Source organism: Mesoplodon densirostris, chromosome 10, assembly GCF_025265405.1.
Source record: "Mesoplodon densirostris isolate mMesDen1 chromosome 10, mMesDen1 primary haplotype, whole genome shotgun sequence".
NCBI lineage: Eukaryota > Metazoa > Chordata > Mammalia > Artiodactyla > Ziphiidae > Mesoplodon > Mesoplodon densirostris.
In genome coordinates this window covers 23,565,263-23,580,887 of record NC_082670.1, presented here as the reverse complement: position 1 = coordinate 23,580,887, position 15,625 = coordinate 23,565,263, and the positions used below count along the sequence as shown (strand labels likewise).

The following is a 15,625-nucleotide window of genomic DNA, read 5'->3' as shown; positions in this document are numbered from 1 at the left end:
CAGCTCATAGCACATTGTGTAATGTCAGTCAGGATCCTAAGAGGAAACTATGGCACAGTCAAATTAGGATAATTTGGAGAGAGTTTAATGAAGTGAAAATTAGAAGTAGGCAGAGTGTAGAGAAATCACAAAGAATATTGCCAGTACCCACAGCTCTGTTGTGGCCACCTGTAAACCCAAAAGGTTGAGAGGAGGGAACAGTTACATAGAAAGGCTTCCCTCAAATGCTGTGATTTTCTTTGATGTAGTCCATTCAGGACAACTTCCTGAGGCAGAAAGCAGGATGGAGTGTGAATCAGGAGGGAAAACATAATGATGTCTGGTACAGTATAAAATAGCACTGATTCAGAGGAGAATGGGAATACTAAGCCTCCGGGAGGGAGAAGGAATGTAGAGCCTGTGGGATGCTGTTTGGCAATTTTGTCATCCCTGAGCCCACAGGACTAGCAGCTCCTTAATTCTTATCTTGGGAAATTTTCTTGATCTCTTTAGGCCTATGTTTCTTCTATCTATTAGCTGAGGGAATTAGCTTCATGATCTCTAAGTTCCTTACTATAGTCATAGCTACTGTGACCAGGTCCTTAGCTACATGATCTTTAACTCTAATGGAGAAAAACCTTACTTTACTTTGATTTTTAGATGTGAATGTTAGTCTGCAGGTATTACAAACAGGTCTGTAGGGAAAATTTTGGACAAAAGATCTTAGTGCTTTCTGACTAGTAAGTGGAGGCAAACGAATGAGGTTGTATAGGTAGCTAATTATCACAGGCTTGGATAAAATTAACATACTACAAAGTTTACAACTGTAATAAAGTTTTCTATCACAAATATTTTAACATATTGTTACTCTCATGATTACAAAGTAACAGCCTTTGGCATTAATAGAACAAAATCTTTCAGTGTTACAGACAAGTTCTCTCCCCTTAGCAAGTGGAGAGGCAACAACTCAACTTTATAATAAATTACAGACTAAGCGTTAATTTGTGGTAAAATAGTCACTCTTTTTCATCTAACAAGCTGTAATGGGTGATTCAGAGCTTTGGGTTCTCAGCCTGGGTCAACAGTCTTCCGTCCTCTCACCGTTCATTATTAAAGTGTTCGCTGAGGCTTTGTAACCTCTGACTCTGGCTGTTTTCTAGTCAAAGCTGTCAAAGGAAAGTGGGATCATAATGCCGTTTCTGCAAGAACCCTTTAAGAGAGGAACTGTCTTCATTTTAGATGCGAAAACTAGCCCAGCTGCGATTCAAACCATGTGACTGACTGAACAGCCGCTGCCCTTCTCACCTCTCACTTGGGATTCTAACATTCCCTTCTGTGACGCGGAGATCGCAGACCGGGGAATGGCACTCAGGGATCGGCCCTGAAGCCCTGTGTGAGAGAGCCGCGCGCGCCGGCCGGAAGCCTGGGCGTCGGCGCGCGGGAGCCCTGCCCTCCTGGGCAGGGTCCCAGGCGGGAGGCGGGGTCGGGGCGGAGCCTGCGGCCGCGGGAATCCCAAACCCGCCCCTTTCCCCACCCCTCCATTTCTCGCCATGGCCCCTGCACTGCTCCTCGTCCCTGCTGCCCTCGCCTCTTTCATCCTGGCCTTTGGTACTGGAGTGGAGTTCGTGCGCTTTACCTCCCTTCGGCCACTTCTTGGAGGAATCTCGGAGTCTGGTGGTCCGGGTGAGCGGGAGGGACCGAGGATGAGCTCTGGGGTAGGGAGGTGGAGCCGGAGCAGAGGGAGCGGGGGCGGGGCTTGGAGACAAATGACAGGGGAAGTCCAGGAGAGGGAACTAGAACCGTGAAAGCCGCCGAGACGCTGCAGGGGAGACCAGAGGGCTAAATTAGGAACTCAGGGATTAGCGGTTTGGAGAGGCGGGAGAGTGAGGACTGAGGGGGAGAGAGGGCGATGAGCAGAGTATTCTAAGGAAAGGCTTCGTAAAGAGGACTATGGAGAGTGTTATAAAGAGGGAGCATTTGGAGAACCGAAACAAGAAGGGCACTCCAGCCATGCCTTTCCTGACTGACCAGCATGAATCCTCTTCCCCAGCTCTGAAGGAGGCCTGGGGAAGAGGGAAGAAACAGGGAATAGAAAAGTGAGGTGGGCAAAGCCTAGAGAGGAAGCATTAAGGCTCTTGAAAGCATTAAGGGACATGGCCTGGGGTCCCAAGAGGAGATAAGGGTAGGGAGTTTTTCCCACAGTCTTCTTGATCTTTTGTCCCTTTCTCCAACTCCCGCTAGATGCCCGCCAGGGATGGCTGGCTGCCCTGCAGGACCAAAGCATTCTTGTCTCCCTGGCTTGGGATCTGGGGCTCCTGCTACTATTTGTGGGGCAGCACAGCCTCATGGCAACTGAGACAGTGAAGTCATGGATGTCCCGGTACTTTGGGGTCCTTCAGAGGTCACTGTACGTGGCATGCACTGCCCTGGCCTTGCAGGTATGAAGCCCTGGCAGCTGAGTCCTCAAGGGAAACAGTCTGTGGGAAGGATTCCGTCGACTGGAGAGGCAAGGACCTTAGGCTTCTGATAAAACATGGGTTTAGGAGGAGAACTAAGGGTGTTCAGGACCGTAATCTCAGCTCCCATTCCTCCACAGTACATATCCTACTTCTTCTCAAGAATGCTGTACTGCTTGTCATTCCCCGAGCATGATATGTGCATTCTCACCGTTGCAACTTTGTTCACGCTGTCCTGCTTGAGATTCCCTTGTTAACTCCTCTTCAGTCCTATCCTTTCTTCAAATCACTTCCTTAGGTCGCAAGAGAAAGCTTCCCAGTCAGTACTCATCTGTTTCTCAGTGGGTGCTTGGCCTAGGCTACTTTGTGTACCTATCTGGTGACTCTCATCCATTCTTTAAGTCCTCAGAGACTTAAAGGACTTTAAGTCCTTGTAGAGACAAGTCATTCTTACATACTTGGGACCCCACCCAGCACCCTCCCTATGTTGAACATGCTCATGGTAGAGGCGGGGAGAGCAGCAGGCCAGCCTGGGATGGGGGCAGCCTCTGGGTCTAGGTCTTTCAAGGGTGGGCTGCTGGGATACCCAGTCCCTCATCCTCCTTCAGCTGGTGATGCGGTACTGGGAGCCCGTGCCCAGGGGCCCCGTGTTGTGGGAGGCTCGGGCCGAGCCATGGGCCACTTGGGTGCCCCTCCTCTGCTTTGTGCTCCACGTCATTTCCTGGCTCCTCATCTTCAGCATCCTTCTCGTCTTTGACTACGCAGAGCTCATGGGCCTCAAACAGGTGAGGCTCCCAGATCCCTACCCAAGACCTCTGATCCTTTCTAGAATACCTCTTTCCCCTCCAAGGATGTCCCTCCTCCTCCCCTACTCTTCCACCTGCCTCTTGCTTTTGACTCCCTCACCTCCCTTTCTTGTAAGATAGTCTCCCCTCAGTCCTCCCTCAAAGGCTGGAAACCATGGGCTTCCTGGGCCTGGGGAAGTTTCATGGACCAGAGATGAGGGTCAGGGACCCCCGTCTCAGAAGGGTGGTTCCTGGGCCTGCGTTATAGAAGGAGCGTGCCTGGAAGGGGAGGAAAGAGGCAGCTAAGTTGCGACAAGGGCTTGACTCCATTTCTAAGCCATTCTCCCTCTCTTAGGTGTACTACCATGTGCTGGGGCTGGGTGAGCCTCTGGCCCTGAAGTCTCCCCGGGCTCTGAGACTCTTCTCCCACCTGCGCCACCCAGTGTGTGTGGAGCTGCTGACTGTGCTATGGGTGGTGCCCACCCTGGGCACTGACCGCCTCCTCTTTGCTCTCCTCCTTACCCTCTACCTGGGCCTGGCTCACGGACTTGACCAGCAAGATCTCCGCTACCTCCGGGCCCAGCTGCAAAGAAAACTCCACCTGCTCTCCCGGCCCCAGGACGGGGAGGCTGAGTGAGGGGCTAACCCTGGTTCCAAGCCCTGTACTTCCTTTCCCCCTCCAATTCCAAATCCCCTTAACATCCAGGCCTTGGCTGCTTCAGACCAGAGGCCCAAATCCATGGACTGAAGGAGCTGTCCCTTCCCTTGCTTGAGCCTCCACTCCTTGGGTCCAGCTCCATATCTTAAATTCTGAGTTTCAGCCATTGGACTCCAAGGGCTGCTTCTCACCAGCCAGGAAGAGGGAGTGGGGAACTTATCTGTCTCCTCAGAGTTTAGGGCTTGACCCTCCATTAACAACCTCCTCACAAGAAGGGTCTGGCCTGACCACTCCCCTGGTCCTATTTCTGGCCTCTGCGCCTCAAGGATCCTCTTCTCCATGTCTAGCTCCCCTCCTAGGAGCTGGACCAAGGTCTGCAAGTTTGACGATAGTGGCTGCCCCATCAGGCTCCACACCTTGCAGCTGCAGCCCAGCCCCACTGTCTGGCCTTTCCAGCTCCCTAGGCCCTGCCCCCTGGGCTCCAGACTCATGAACCTAGTTGAGCGGATTCTCCTGCTCTTAATTCGGGTGACTAAGGGCTCCCTGCTCTCCCGAGTAACTCGCGCTACAGGAAAATAAAATTCAGCCTGGTTTTTCTACGTGTGGCATGCAGTCTGTCAGTGTCTCTCAAGCTGCAGGGCTGACTCTGGGAAGGACAGGCGAGCCAGACTCGAGTCTGGGCATCGGCCGCGCCCTCTGATGACCGCTGGGTGGCGGCCACTCCCCGCGGACCCCCCCCCCCCCCCGCCCCGCACCTTCCCGGAGCACCCGGTCTCCCTTCCTCAAAATCCCCCAATTTCCTCGCTGCAGACCTGGGGACCCTCGGCAGACAGATTGAAGCGGAAGAGTGGGGCAGCGGCTCGGGTAAGGGAGCTAGCTTCCAAATCCGTTGGCTTCCGAGCGCCGCTCCTGCTGCCGCCCCCTCCCTACGGGTCCCCGCAGCCCGGCGGCCGCCCCGGCCCCCACGGTAACAAAGGCTGGCCCGGGAAGGCAAACGCGTGGGGAGGAGCGGCAGGAGATGGGAAGGGCGGGCCCGGCTCGGAGCAGCTGCTGCTTCCTCCCCAAGTCCCTCGAGGGACCTGAGTCACGGGCCGCCGCCCTGGGTTGGCGAGCTGGGGGCGGAGGTCTGGACACCTGGGTTATCCGGGAGCCGGGTGAGAGGCCCTGGGGACAGACGGCAGAGGGCCAGGGCTGGCGGCGGGAAGAGAGGAGACCCGGAGCCGAGTCCCACGCGGGGTCGGAGGGAGCGAGGCTCCGCCCCCTCGCCCGGCTCCGCCCCTCGCCCCCTTCCCTCTCCCCATTGTCCTCAGACAAAGCGGCCGTCTCCCCCCGCCCGGCCCCCTGGTCTCTGTCTCCGTCCCTCCTCCTTGGCTCCCTCTTTGCGTCCTCCTCTCCCTCCCTCCTCCCCTCCCTCCTGTCTCCGGATCTCCCTCGATCCCTCTCTCCTCCTCTTCCTCTCTCCTCCGCTCTCCGGACGTCAGGCTCCTTCGCTCCCCCTCCCCTGGGAGCCCCGCGGCGTGTGAGTTGACTGAGGGGCTTCAGCCTTGGGGAGGGGGTGTCTCCTCTCCCGGCCCCGGCCCGGACCTTGGGCTGTCTGTTCTTTGTGCCGAGATTGCCTGTCTGTGCGGTCAGAGCCGGGTGGGGATGGCCGGCTATGTCGGGGTTCCGTGAGAGCCCAGACCCGGGCACGGGACTGGCAGGCTCCGGAAAAAAGAGGTGCCGGTGCTCCGCACGCCTGGGTCCCGGGGCACCGACGGTGGGGGAGACAGGCGGTGGTGCCGGGACCGCGTTAGGGTGGGGGTGGACGCCAGGGTTCTGGGAACGTGCTGGCAGGTCCGACACCCGGGTTCCGAAGGTCCCCGGGGGAGGGTATTTCCCCTGACACGCCTCGGGGCGGAGTGCGGGGCGGAGGGGTGGGGGCTGGGGGGCCGGAGAGGCGTGGCCCGAACAGAGCTGGAAGGGGAGCCCGGACCTCCTGGGCCCACGCTGAGACGCGCCGGGCTGCAGCCGCGGAACCCCGTCGCCCCTCTGCCCCCTGACTTCCCCTTCTCCCTTAGACCTCTCCACTCTCCGCCCTCCCACCTCCCCGACACCCCCTCAGGTCCCACTGCCCCCTCTCCGGCGGGATTCCCTGACCTCTCTTCCCACTCTCACCGCTCCTGGGGTAGCGGTGAGGCAACCTCGCCTGGACCCTGTCCCCCTCTCGCCCAGCCTCTCCTTTCTCTCTTCGCCCTCGCGCCAACTTCCCTCGTTTTTCTCTCTTCTCACATCCTGGGGACTGTCTCTGATACCCAATAACCTGTACTGACAAATCTGACTCCTGCCTCTTTGCCCTGAATCTCCACTCTTCCTCTCAACCCATCCCCCGACCGCCATCAACTTGACTCTTAGTTTCCCCTTCACTTTCTCAGTTTTTCCCCTTTCTCTGCTCCCCCCTCTTTCCCTCTGTCCTCACCCGCAGCTCCTCTGCCCTCCTCTGTGTCCCACCTCTCCGCTCCACTTCCTCCCCTCCCACCCCCATTCTCACCCCCTGGGCCTCTCTGGAGCCTCTCCTTCCTGTTCTCTGCCCCCAGCGTTCCCCACCCTCCCCAAGGGGACCATGGCCACCATCCCGGACTGGAAGCTACAGCTGCTAGCCCGGCGCCGGCAGGAGGAGGCAGCCGTTCGTGGCCGGGAGAAGGCAGAGCAGGAGCGGCTGTCCCAGATGCCAGCCTGGAAGCGGGGGCTTCTGGAGCGCCGCCGGGCCAGGCTTGGTCTGTCTCCCGGGGAGCCTAGCTCTGCGCCTGGGACTACGGAGGCTGGACCTCCAGACCCAGACGAGTCTGCTGTCCTCCTGGAGGCCATTGGGCCAGTGCACCAGAACCGATTTATTCGGCAAGAGCGCCAGCAGCAGCAACAGCAGCGGAGTGAAGAGCTACTTGCCGAGAGACGGCCTGGGTCTTTAGAGGCCTGGGAGCGGAGACCCAGCCCTGGGGAGATGCGGGATCAGAGCCCCAAGGGAAGAGAGTCAAGAGAAGAGCGGCTCAGTCCCAGGGAAGCCCGAGAGAGGAGGCTGGGGATAGGGGGAGCTCGAGAGTCGAGCCCCAGGCCTTTGGAGGCTCGAGACTGGAGGCAGAGCCCAGGAGAGGCTGGAGACAGGAGCTCCAGACTGTCAGAGGTGAGGAAATGGAGGCTGAGCCCTGGAGAAACTCCAGAGCGGAGTCTGAGACTGGCAGAGCCTCAAGAACAAAGCCCCAGGAGAAAAGAGGTGGTGGAAGATAGACTGAGCCCAGTGGAGTCAGACAACCAGAAGTTGGGCCTGACAGAGGCCCATAAATGGAGGCCTGACTCCAGAGAGTCTCAGGAGCAGAGTTGGGTACAACCGGAGGCATCAGAGTGGAGGCTGAGCTCAGGAGAAGAAAGAAAAGACTGCTCAGAGGAATGTGGGAGACAAGAAGACAGGCCAAGTCCAAGGATGGTCCCAAAAGAGATTACAGCGTCCTCAGAGACCCTGACAAGGGAGGCTCCAGAGAGCGGTTCTGGAGGAGTGGGGGCAGCAGAACAGAGGCCCACCCCTGCGGAGGATGGCGAGAGGGGCTTGAGGCTGACAGAAGGGTGGAAATGGACGCTGAACTCTGGGAAGGTTCGAGACTGGACACCCAGGGACACAGAGACTCAAACTCAGAAACCAGACCCTCCAGAGTCGGCCGAGAAGCACCTGAGTCCTCTCGCTGCAGAGGCTGGAGGAGGGGAAGCTGAGAAGGAGGAGGCAGGGGCTCAGGGCAGGCCTCTGAGCGCCCTGCAGAACCGCTGCTCTGTGCCCTCCCCCCTCCCACCAGAGGACGCTGGGACTGGAGGCTCTAGACAGCAGGAAGAGGAAGCAGGGGAACTCCGGCCCCCACCAGCAGCCCCTCTGTCTCCCCCACCCCCAGCCCCACCTGCCCCCCAGTCCCCTGGGGATCCCCTCATGAGCCGGCTGTTCTATGGGGTGAAGGCAGGGCCAGGGGTGGGGGCCCCCCGCCGCAGCGGACACACCTTCACAGTCAACCCCCGGCGGTCCGTGCCCCCTGCAGCCCCTGCCACTCCGGCCAGCCCAGCCACAGCTGACGCTGCAGTCGCTGGGGCTGGGAAGAAGCGGTACCCAACTGCCGAGGAGATCTTGGTTCTGGGGGGCTACCTCCGCCTCGGCCGCAGCTGCCTTGTCAAGGGGTCCCCTGAAAGGCACCACAAACAGGTAGGGAGCAGCCAAGTCAGACTCCTTAGAAGCCCACTTGTCAGCTCTCTGTGGGCTCCTGTCTCTGTCTCATACGCCTGTATTCTTGTCTTGGTCTATGCGTTCCTGTTGATTCCTGCCGCCGCTCGTCCTCCCCTGCTCACACACCCTTCCTTCTCGTAGGCCTTCTTTTCCATTCACTTCCCAGCCCAAGGAGGCTGCCCCGCAAGCAAGCGCTGTCCTGGGTGTGTCGCTCTCAGGGTGTGCCCAGGCTGCTCACCCTCCTTTCCCTCAGGCTCTGAGCCCCCAGCCCCCCAGTTCTTTCCACTGCTGAGTCTGTGACCCAACCCAGGCCGTCTGGTGGGAGACCTGAGCTGAGGCCACAGCCTGGAGCCTGTGAGGGCAGGGTCCGCAGGGCAAAAGCACTTACAGCCTTCCAGGGGGGGAGGATGTCGGGGCGGGAAGCCTGGGGAGGTGGAGGGGTGGCTTTGGGCTTGTAGGGAGAAGTGAGCGGAGGAGGGTCTCACAGACCCGAGGACGAGGACGAGGGGTGCGGAGGAGGGACACCGCAGGACAGCAGGGGGAGGGGAGTGGAACAGGGCTGGCCGAGGAGCAGAGAAGGCTTTCGAACCCCGAGTCTGCCCCATGGCAGAGACGCACACAGAGGCCATTTGAAGTGGGTGACCTCGAGGTTGCACACCCCCAGCTGGGCCGCTGCTTCAGACAGTACTCCCTTCTCTCTTGGGACAAGAAAAGCCTTCTCCTCTTCCAAAATACCCCTTCACCACTCCCTCCCTGTCCTTCCTCCCTGGGCTTCCCCTCCCTCCCCAGAACTGGCTCAGCAGTTGGTTTTCCCCTCTCTTCCTGCCATCCCGGCCTCTCCCTCCTCTTGGGGTAGAAAGAAAGAGAAGTGAATTTGGAGGCACTGTGCTGAGAGCAGGGAGTACAATGGGAGTTAAGGACGGGGTGGGGTGGGGGCAGGGTGGGGGCCGAGGCCAGCAGAAGGCGGCAGCGCAGGGAAGTTGGGAACAGCCAAGCTGACTTCTTCCCCTGGCCCTGGCCCTGGCCCAAGTCCTTCCCCATACACCAGTTTCCAGCTTGAAAAACTCTAGGAAAGAGAGGTCTCTGCATCTAACACATCTCTCCAGAGACTGGGAAGACCTTCCTAGTCTCCAGTCCTCATCTCATATGTGACATCCTCAGACTTGTTTTTTGTGTCCTCAGGATCGGTGGGAAAGCACAGGGACCAAAGCTTAGGGTCACTTGAGACCCCAGTTCATCTTCACATGAACCTTAAGCTCCCATCCCTGAGCCATGGTCTCTGACTGCTACCAGCCCCTTCCCCTTCAGGCTGGGCAGATGCAAGGAAGTCGGTGAGGAACGACCAGGGCGAGGTGTTCAGAGAAGTCACTTCCTACTGTAGAGGGTGGCTTGTGCCTCTGGGGAGGAACAAAGAGGAGAAGGCATGAATTTGGGGGCCCAAAGCCCAGGGACTGTCTGAGCGCGGGGCAGGACCTGTGAGGGTGACCATACCTCCTAGGTCAGGGAACAGGGGAGCCGGAAGCAGATCGCCCAAACAGGAAGCCTGGGGGGGTGGGGGGGCGGAAGGCTGGTGGGGCTGAGTGGCAAATGCAGGGCCATGGGCCTGCCAGAACTGTGCTCAGGATGTGGTGAGAGAATAAGGAAGCAGCCGCTCCGGGTGGGGGTGGGGAAGAAGCAGCACAGAGTTCTCTAGGCCCAGACACCTTCCCCTCGGCCCTCCCTCAGGACTTCTCCACTCGCCCAGCACCCTGCTCATCAGGGACAGGCATGTCCTGTCCCCAGCTGCCAGATCAGGAATATGAGGACCCTGCCACCCAACACTCCCCCGCCCCTTCCCTAAATAACTCCTGTTTTGCAGGCTAATTCCATCAAATGTATCCCTGCCACTGGGAGAGAAATCCCAGCCCTGCCACTGGAGCCCAGGGGTTGGGCTGTGGCTGGTGCCCTTCCCCAGAGGCCCCTCTGGCAGGGAGACCAGCCCCTCCCCTCTCCAGCCCCCTTGTGACCTTATATAGCTGATGAGAGAAGTGAGTCACCCCCTCCGTACCCCCCACCCCACACACCCCATGCAGGCTGTGCATTCCTGAGAAGCCCAGTCAGAAGCTGGGGCGGGTGGTGAGGAGGGAAGCAGGGTGGGGGGAGAGAGACAAACGTGGAGGGAGAGCAAATAAAATGGATCCTTTTCCAGAGCAGATAATAAACTACGCAGCTTGTTATCTCAAAAGGTGATATGAAAAGAAAACTGAAATGGGTTCCCAGAAGTTTGGGTAAATCTGTCAGCAATAGAAGTAGTTCCTTTTGAGAAACTGGGATATAAGGGGTCTGGTTCCTGTCACTTGATTCTACCAGCCAGCTGTTCAACAGACACAGACTGGGGGTTGACTGTGTACAGACTGGACTGCCCCCGCCCCCAGTATTCCCCCAGTGTTGGTCCTCTGTTGGGACCACATCTGAGGTCTGGATGAAGCCTTCCTTACCCATTGTGGCAACTTCCACGTTTCTATTGACAGCAGACACAAATAAGTAAACAAATAAGTAACTTCTCTGGTAGGTTAGGTTAGAAGGTGGTAAGTGCTTATGGGAAAACATTAGAACAGGGACAAGTGGAACCTAGAGGGCCAGGAGGTAGGAGGAGCAAATATGACAACTTTATAAGAGCATGATGCAGAGAGAGGGCGCCATGGCGATATTTGGGGGAAGAGTGTTCCAGGCGGCGGGAACAGCCAGTGCAAAGGCCCTGAGGTAAGAGTGCCCCCGGTGGGGCTGGAGGAAATCACAGCCAATGTGGCTGGAGTGGAGGAGGATGCTGGAGAGGAGTGGGGAGAGGCACACTGGGAGCCCCCTGTAGGCCTTGGCCAGTCTCTGGCTTTTGCTCCCAGTGAGGTGGGGGCCAATGCCAGGTTTGGACCCAGGGAGTGACACACACAGTCTCTGAGTTCTAGCTTCCCCCAGGGACCCAGGTGTTAGCAACCACCTGTCCAGACACTGTCCTGGTTTCTCTCCTCATACCCCAGTCCCTGCAGAGACTCAGGGGTGCAGGGCTCCAGCCCCGAGTTTCCCAAACAGATGCCAGAGGAGGCCTGGGGAGCTCATCTGGACCTTTCTGAGCAGTTCACATGGAATCCTCCTGTTTGTCTCCTTAATCGCTTTGGCTCCCCGAGTTAATCCCACCCTGCCCCTTCCCCCTGAGCTTCTTAGGAGGGCAAAGGGGAAGGGTAAAAAGGTAGTGAGAGCAGCTGGGGCTCGCCTGCTCTTGAGACAGTATGTTTAGGAAGGATTTTCTGCCCCGTCCAGATCCCTTCTGGTCATTTGCCTCTGTCTCTGCACGTCCCTTCCGGTGCACTCGCCACCCCCATCCCATGTTTGCCCGGACTTTCCTCTCTGCCCCTGTCACCTCCCCCAGCTGCACCTTTCAGGCACTCAGGCTCATCTTCTCCCTGTGTTTTGGGGAGAGTCTCATTTCCTCTGGACTTTTCTGTTGGTCTCCGCTACCCTCTCAGACCCAAGACCCTTTCCTGTGGGTCCACTCCAGCTGGAGGAGGGGAGTGAGGGGGGTGAGAGGGGCTGGTGACCAGGGTCCTGGGTTTCCCCTGAACAGCAAGGGGCCGAGGCTATGGAAACCATTGTGCCTGTCTTTGCTTTTGGCGGGGATCCCTCCCAGCCAGCTCTTTCCAGCTCTTTTCAAATCTCACCTCCTCTGGGTAGCCGTCCTGATTGCTCCCAGGGTGCCCAAAGACTCAGTTCTGATCACAGGACTTATCTCCATGTTTTTAATTTGTTTTTACCCTTCTGCCTCCCACACTCTAAAAGCAGAACCTTGGTTCTGTGTTACTCACTTCTGCCACCTGGGCCCCCGCCAAAGCTCAGGTCAAAGTCAATGTTTTTGGAATGATATGATTGAAGAGGGAAAATCTGGGACTGGAGAGAGAGTACTGAAAGGAAAACTGGCTTCCAGAGTGGCTGGGGAGGACAAAGTCAGCGAGTGCCCAAATCCAGTCCCCACTCTCCATCCTGCACCTGTTACCCTGTGGTCTTCCCCCTGCTGACCTCGCCTCCTCCCCCTTTCTCTCCCACCCTCAGCTCAAGATCTCCTTCAGCGAGACAGCCCTGGAGACCACGTACCAATACCCCTCCGAGAGTTCGGTGCTGGAGGAGCTGGGCCCGGAGCCTGAGGCCCCCAGTGCCTCCAGTCCCCCAGTGGCCCAACCCGACGACGAAGAGGATGAGGAGGAACTGCTACTGCTGCAGCCGGAGCTCCAGGGCGGGCTGCGCACCAAAGCCCTGATAGTGGGTGAGCGCGGGCTCCGCCGGCCCGACGGCGCCCCCTGGTGTTCGGAGTGGGCACTGCGGTCCAGGAGGGAGGGGGAGGATTTAATGTTGGCGCTTGCAGGGGTCTTGGCAGGGCCTCTAGCCCAACTGCTCCTTTAACAGATGGGAAAACGGAGGTCCTGGGAAGCGAAGTGCACGTGAGGTCTCCATATTTCAAAACCAGGCCTCTTTCTGAGCGCTCTAGTGTGGTTAAAAACACAGCGTTTGGATCAGACAGGCCTGAGTTTGAATTCCATCTTGTCTCTTAATTGTGGTGTGACCTCAGGGAAATCACCTGACCTCTGGCCTCAGTTTATTATTGTGACATGGGGTTAATAATAACTACCTCTTGGAATTGTTGGGAGGGTTAAGTAATTTTTGTAGAACACCTAGGAACTATGGCTGGACATCAAATTACTTAACCTCTCCTGGGGTTATTGTGAGATTAAACGAGTTATGAGAATGGCTGGCACAGAATCCAGGCTAAATGAGTGACGGCTGCTGTTACTAGTAGTACCAGGCACTCAGGATGTGGAAGATATTATAAGATTTCCTACATGCCAACTGGCCTTCAGTGTGGGCAGTGGGTAGGGAAGGCGGGAAGCAGAGACCCTCACTCATTCTCTATCCTTAATGCCTCCTCTCCCACAGATGAGTCTTGCCGGAGGTGACCCTCTTCCAACACTGGGATATACCTCCCTCCTTCCCAGAACTGAAGATCCTGGAGCCCAGAAGGTTCAGAGCAGACAGACCCTGAACATGAGCCTGGCAGGGAAGGGCAACCAATACCTTCCAACTTGCTTTCCTCGTCCTGTTTCTGGGGGCGGAGGCAACTGCGCAGTTTCCACCCTCAGCAGACATGCAGGTGCATCCTAGGTGACCCAAGATCCCCATCAAGTCCTGGGGAGGAGCACAGAGCTCGCGGGGTGCGGTGGGGGGTACGGATGGAGCACCCTCTCCATCTCCATGGGCAGGGTAACTCTCCCCACAGCCTTCCTTGACTCCCCACCACCCCCTGGGGCTCTCGGGATTTAAGTACCCATGTCCCTGGGAGACCTGGCCCCCACTGCATTTACAGGCACCTCTCCCTCCTGTTCCTTAGGTCACTGCCCCTTTGTTTACAGCGCCTGCCTCCTCTCTTGACCACAGCCTGGTTTACAAAACCCCCCAGTTCCCAGCCCCACCTGCCAAAGTCCCGGGTTGACAAGCCACGTTTACTTGTGTGTCCACATAGAATCCTCTCCCCTGTCCCCTGAAGTCACCTCATTGGGGTGACCTGGGGGTATGGCTTCCTCCACCTTTGCTCAGTATTACTGTCTCAGTTTTCCCCAAGAGGGAAGGCTGGGAACCTTAACTCTGTATCCCCCTCTAGTTATTTAATTCTGTTCCTCCTAGTGGTTCACAATTGAACTGAATTGCGAGGGTGTGGGGTGAGTAATGAGGCACCTCAACTTTCTTCCCCCAATTCTCCTTCCTTCTCAATTGCCTGGTTTTTTGGTTTTGTTTGTCTTTTTTTAACTTTCCATAATAAAGTGGAGCTCTCTCCGACTCTCCTGCTGCTGCTTCTTTAGAAAAAGTGCACGTTGGGGGTGGGTTGGGCTCTGGGCTCCTCATTCCAGGCCTCTCCCTCCCATCTTCTTCTTAGCCGTGAAGAGGAAGCAGCCACGGCTCTGGGAGGGGAAAATGACGAAGGTGAACCAGGAACTCAGCAATGACTTGTAGAAAGGGCTCTGGGAGAGCCTGGCACTGGTTTTTCAAAGGACTAGCAGGTGAAGGACTGGATTTTTGTTGTTGTTTGTTTGTTTGTTTTTGGCTGCGCCTCACCGTTTGCAGCATCTCAGTTCCTCAACCAGGGATTGAACCTGGGCCTCCACGGTGAAATCGCCAAATCCAAACCACTAGACCACCAGGGAACTCCCTGGTTTTTTTTAATTCTCTTTTTTTGTTAGTCTAAGGCTGGTTTGAGAAAAGGCAGTTGAAGCTTCCACTAGACTGGAAGTACCATGAGGACAAACTGTGTTGGTTGGGTTTACTGCAGCATCCCCACGCCTGGCACCTCGTAGACACAAAAATTTATTTTTAAAATGAATGACTGAACAAATGAATGAAAAGATGAAAAGAGCTAAAAACTTGGAAGCAAAGGACACTCTGAATTGAAGGATTCTGGTATTCAGAAGCCTAGTGAAATGCAAGCAGCCAGATAGTACGTGATTAGTAGTGGCTAATCCAGGGGATTTTCCTCCAAGACTCAGGACCATAAATAATGTCTCCTGAAATTGCTGCAAGTATAGTGTATGTACAGAAGTGCAGATTCCTCAAAAGGGTTTCCTCTTACAGACAATGGGATAGTTCATGGCTTTGTGGCCCAAGTGTAGTTGGTATTGGGAGGTTTCCCCATTTCAATGAATTTTTATTTTCTACAAATGTAGAATATCTGCATTTTACTTATCAGTCTTTTTTTTTTTTTTTTTTAAGTTCTCCAGGCTAATAAAGACATGGTTAAGTAGTTGTAGTCCTTCTATCACTAGAGGATGCTCCTCTCAGACTAGTCAGAGGAGATTCCTCCTTTATTAAAAACAAAGTGTATTAGACAAATTGATCTTAAACATACGCCGAAGGTCTTTAATTTACCAGCAAGGGAACAAGCAAGGTGTCAAAAGAATGAGCCACTTCAGAGAGGATGTGGGTAGGAGGGAAGCAGGATACTTACATTAGTAGCTAATTAGGTAAAGATGCTGATCAGCTGTGACCCAGGAAAGCAGAAGCAAGAGGCTCTGAGGTGCCAGGGGTGTCCACAGTCCATTTCAGAAATAGAAAACAGTGCATTCAAGAAGTCAGTGAAGGCTTCCCTGGTGGTGCAGTGGTTAAGAATTCGCCTGCCAATGCACGGGACACGGGTTCGAGGCCTGGCCCAGGAAGATCCCACATGCTGTCGAGCAACTAAGGGCATGAACCACACTACTGAGCCTGCGGTCTAGAGCCCACGTGCCTAGAGCCGGTGCTCCGCAATAAGAGAAGCCACTGCAATGACAAGCCCGCGCCGCCGCTCGCCGCAACCACAGTAAGCCCGCGCGCAGCAACGAAGACCCAACGCAGCCAAAAATAAACATAAAGTACCAGTCCTAGCAAAGATCACTTCTAATCAGCACGGCCTAATCTGTAATAAGCATGGACCTGATCCTCTAATTTGAAAGACTGCCCCACC

The 15,625-nt window shown here is 56.2% G+C and overlaps 2 protein-coding genes across 4 annotated transcripts; both read left to right on the top strand.

Annotated features, from left to right (window-relative positions):
* The first annotated feature begins 1,520 nt into the window (after window positions 1–1,520).
* NRM (nurim) lies at window positions 1,521–4,477 on the top strand. 2 transcript variants are annotated; one of them, XM_060109741.1, is made up of 4 exons: window positions 1,521–1,662; window positions 2,221–2,417; window positions 3,044–3,220; window positions 3,576–4,477. In XM_060109741.1, exons 1-4 carry the CDS (start codon window positions 1,530–1,532, stop codon window positions 3,855–3,857), a joined length of 789 nt encoding a protein of 262 aa, XP_059965724.1. In that variant the 5' UTR covers window positions 1,521–1,529; the 3' UTR covers window positions 3,858–4,477. The 2 variants fall into 2 exon arrangements, with proteins under 2 accessions (XP_059965724.1, XP_059965725.1); XM_060109742.1 differs by lacking the exon at window positions 3,044–3,220.
* A 552-nt stretch (window positions 4,478–5,029) lies between these two features.
* On the top strand, window positions 5,030–13,968 carry PPP1R18 (protein phosphatase 1 regulatory subunit 18). Of its 2 annotated transcripts, XM_060109904.1 has the most exons (4): window positions 5,030–5,397; window positions 6,452–8,091; window positions 12,193–12,403; window positions 13,072–13,968. In XM_060109904.1, the coding sequence occupies exons 2-4, from the start codon at window positions 6,478–6,480 to the stop codon at window positions 13,089–13,091; spliced, it is 1,845 nt and encodes a 614-aa protein (XP_059965887.1). In that variant the 5' UTR covers window positions 5,030–5,397; window positions 6,452–6,477; the 3' UTR covers window positions 13,092–13,968. The 2 variants fall into 2 exon arrangements, with proteins under 2 accessions (XP_059965887.1, XP_059965888.1); XM_060109905.1 differs by lacking the exon at window positions 5,030–5,397 and having other exon boundaries at window positions 5,793–8,091.
* Window positions 13,969–15,625: the final 1,657 nt, after the last annotated feature.